The sequence below is a fragment of the Morus notabilis genome, unplaced genomic scaffold (assembly GCF_000414095.1).
Source record: "Morus notabilis unplaced genomic scaffold, ASM41409v2 Scaffold243, whole genome shotgun sequence".
NCBI lineage: Eukaryota > Viridiplantae > Streptophyta > Magnoliopsida > Rosales > Moraceae > Morus > Morus notabilis.
This window is the reverse complement of record NW_010359811.1, coordinates 140248-144142: the sequence shown is the minus strand read 5'-3', so window position 1 is coordinate 144142 and position 3895 is coordinate 140248. Positions and strand designations below refer to the sequence as shown.

The following is a 3895-nucleotide window of genomic DNA, read 5'->3' as shown; positions in this document are numbered from 1 at the left end:
CCTTAATTTACAGATATTAGTTGGAGAGTTTGAGCGAGATGCTCGGAATTGGTTGATTTTTCAGGTATTCTGATCACATGTACACAACATTAGATATCTATGTTTGCTTGCTGAGAAAGGATAGGAAAATGAAAACGAATTTAAATCCCTGAAGCACGGATTGTTTATTGTTTGGGTGATGATCTCCACTAAATTGAGCTAAAAGTAGATATTTTGCTTATTTGGGATATTACATTCTTTATGTTTTAAGATATGTCATCATAGAGCGCGAATTTATTTGTTTTTTCGCAGTTCAGCTTTGTGGATTCTCTGTAGCGAAACTTCATAATTTTACGAATCTCATTTAGAAAATATGAATCTTCTGTTAAGAACTTATTAAGATAAATAGAATGTTGAAAAAGCAAAACACCAATCACGTTCTGAAAAAAGGCAAGAGGTGATTCAAGGAAAAATATGGCATTATAATGACGACGAAATCTAGTGTTTGATTGTGTTTTCATTTGTTACATTTTGACAAATATTGTTTTGATTTTCCTATGATTCCTCTGATGTTTTATGTGGAGGAGAAGACAAGGTTCCAGTTTAGCTCGTTTTAACTATTTAGTGATATATAAAAGTTAGCAGATATTTCTGCATAAGGGTAAAATATGTGGTGAGGGACAAAATGATTCTGTCAGATGAAAGGTTTACTTTAATTCACAGGCTAAAATCTACCAAATCAGTTGTTAATTATCTCTTGGGGATTTTCCATTTTCAGTGAAGATGTGACCCAAAGGACCTATCCTGAAACTTATGTATCCTTGACTTGGGAATTGGTAAAAGATACATCTCCACAAATTTTTATTGTTTTCTGATTTCATTCTGAGCCAAAAATTTAGTAGCTCGAATTTTTCAACTCTAATTTAATAAATGAAATACTAGTCGTCTTAAAGAAATGTAAATAAAAAGAAGCTAGTAGCTTCCTGGAATTTCAAATTCTCGACAGTGATCTAGAATTTAAAACTCATGGATGAAGGTTTGAGCAGATTTCCTTTGCGTCAATTTAACTTATGGTGCCTGGTTGACGGGTATTTACTCCAATAAATGTTTGACGAATGTTATTCTGTCTTAATGGAGAACTCCTTTTTAAATTGATGCACATTTCCAACCTGATATGCTTGTGTTTTTATTGAACCCCATACAAACAATATTTTGCTGACCAGTTGCATACATGAAATGAGACTACATATTTCATAATTGAAGTTATTGGTACACATGTTTGCAATTATTTTAGTTGGACCGGCTATGTTTTTCTTTCTTCTGTTTGCCACAAACCTTAATGGTCTCTTTAGTGAAGCTACGCTAGTTTCAGAAACCTTTTGAGTTCCAGGTCTGATATGCTCCAGATATGCCATGGGAGTATTGATTTTCTATGACGGCTGAGATGAGATGCAATGCGTGCTGGCGAGAACTGGAAGGCCGAGCCATCACCACAACCTGTGGTCATGTTCTATGTATCCAGATTGATAGAAATACTGTGCCTTTGCAGTTGTATAGGTTAATTATTTTTCTGTCTGAAAACTGGAGTCATTGGTCCACTTTTTCAAAAATTCCTTGATGTATAAAAAGGCACAGAAGATGCCAGCAGGATTCTTAGCAGTGATGGAGCTTGTCCTATTTGCGATCAAGTGCTCTCTAAGAGGTAAGTAAGGTGTAATGAGGATCAAGTGCTTTCTAAGAGGTAGAAACTTGTAAAGGTGATGCTTAGATTTTGTTTCATATTTTCTTTTGTTTAAATGTTTTTAAGTCTGTATTCTTCAAGTCGTGGATTTCTTAGATGTGCATTGGTGATAAGCATAGATGAAGATCAAGAATTTAACCATGATACACTGCGAAAACTTCTTGGCTTTAAACGCCTTTGTAAAGCTATTTTTCTTCGGTGATCTATTAATTCTTTTTGAGAACAAAACAGAAAGCTTTGATATGAAACTGTCGTTAAAATGTTACTTGGATGCTGAGATAGAGTTGTTGTTCACACTTAAAGTCTCGTTTCTTACTTCCAAGCGGCATTTATACATTCCTGTTATACCCTACTTATTCTTCCTCTCTACTTGACAGTCATATGAAACCCGTGGATACCACTCCAAATGATGAATGGATAAACGTAAGCAATTTTGAAAATTACATGTACTTGATTGGATTTTTTAAGTACTGCCCTAAACTCGGTCCACTTCTCTAGAAATTGTTTCCCTCTGGTACTTTAGTTTCTTTACCTGGTAACTTTTTCAACGTGTTGTTGGTTGCAGATGGTTATGGCTGGAGTATCACCTCAGATATGTATCCTTTTTCCTGAATAATGTAGTCTAATAATAATGTTACAAACTACCCTAGGACAGAAAACGAGGGACGATATGGTGCATTACTTTAGATTTCTCCTTGTGTGAGTAATTAAACCAAATAAGGTGTGCTCTATGGCTTGTGCAAAGTTCAGTTTGGTAAGACGACAGAGGGTGACTTTTCTTTCCTTGACCAATCCCAGTGATGAAGGCCTCATACAGAAGCGTAATGTTCTATGTTGGACAGAAGGAATTGGAAATGCAGTACAAGATGAACAGAATAGTAGCTCAATGCCGGCAGAAATGTGAAGCAATGCAGGAGAAGTTCACAGAAAAACTGGAGCAGGTACATACTGCATACCAGAAAATGGCTAAACGGTGCCAAATGATGGAACAAGAAATCGAAAGCTTATCCAAAGACAAGCAGGAGCTCCAGGAAAAATATGCAGAAAAATCCAGGTGTTTGTTTTCCCGTTACTGTGCATTGTTAACATTCCTGAAACTTTAGTATTAGCATTTTCTGAAATTTAACAGTGCCACTATTGGCTCTGATGTTATAACACTAAACTGTTCCTTATCAGGCAGAAGAGGAAATTAGATGAAATGTATGATCAGGTGAGAAGTGAGTACGAGGCAATGAAAAGATCTGCCATCCAACCAGCAAGCAACTTTTATTCGAGAAATGAGCCTGATTTATATTCCAACCCAGCTACTGTTGTTAATAACAGAGAAGCTATCAGAAAAGGTAATCTTTTCCCTGTTTCATACCACATTCTAAGCACTAACTAATTGTCAAGTCTGGAAATTTTCTCTACAATGTACTAAAAATTATCAGCACTTGAAAGCGTATAAGTTGGCTTATCGACACTGGCACTAAACGAAATAACTTGTGCTTGCTTAGATATTCCAAAACCAGTTGACTTACTTGTTGCAGATTGGCTGGTTTTTACTCCGAACACTCCAGGGCCCAGAGACGATATTTGGACAGTGCGACAGAATAGTTCAAATTCCGTTGGTACCTATGACATTGGCTCACCAGCAAAACAAGCTGCTATTCCAGTTGATGCTGGGAACAGAAGAGCTGGTGCTCATTCTATCTTTCGAACTGGATCTGGATCTGGATCTGGCAACCCCTCAACGACTTTGAGGAACTTGATACTCTCTCCTATCAAGAGGCCTGTACTCTCACGTAACCACGCACAATTGTTCACGTAAGCCACAAAATTAATTTTATCAAACTTTACTTGACTACTCTACACACTAACTTTTCTTGGCATTTTGTTTTAGGTTGTAGGATCAAGGTTGGGGACTTGCCATCTGCTCGACTATTACTCTGGTTTAAGAATTTGTTTCCGAAAGTTTCTTTTGCCACATCAACAACTGATGATCAACAACTATATCGATCATCTTTTTCTCCGAACAAAGGAATTCTGTAGGTATTGTAGAGAAACATGAATCACAGGTTCTCACAAAGTTTATAGTGAATGCTAATTTTCTTTTGGTACTGTGAATGCTAATTTTCATGTGTAATGATATGTTCTTTAAGCTGATTCACCTGGATGCGAAATTGCCAAAACCTC

The 3895-nt window shown here is 36.5% G+C and overlaps 1 protein-coding gene across 8 annotated transcripts in view; it reads left to right on the top strand.

The window, feature by feature from the left end:
- Positions 1 to 3895, top strand: part of LOC21400505 (E3 ubiquitin-protein ligase CCNB1IP1 homolog) — a 4518-nt gene extending 623 nt beyond the window's left edge. The window contains exons 3-11 of one of the 8 annotated variants that reach the window (XM_024163726.1): positions 14 to 64; positions 1386 to 1493; positions 1609 to 1681; positions 2098 to 2143; positions 2286 to 2316; positions 2519 to 2774; positions 2897 to 3060; positions 3250 to 3526; positions 3603 to 3895. In XM_024163726.1, the coding sequence (XP_024019494.1) occupies positions 1412 to 1493; positions 1609 to 1681; positions 2098 to 2143; positions 2286 to 2316; positions 2519 to 2774; positions 2897 to 3060; positions 3250 to 3526; positions 3603 to 3609 (936 nt within the window). In that variant the 5' untranslated portion in view covers positions 14 to 64; positions 1386 to 1411 and the 3' untranslated portion in view covers positions 3610 to 3895. Of the gene's footprint in view, positions 1 to 13; positions 65 to 1337; positions 1494 to 1608; positions 1737 to 2097; positions 2144 to 2285; positions 2317 to 2518; positions 2775 to 2896; positions 3061 to 3249; positions 3531 to 3602 lie in introns of those variants that run through there. The other 7 variants (XM_024163725.1, XM_024163729.1, XM_024163724.1 and 4 more) reach the window with 7 other exon arrangements.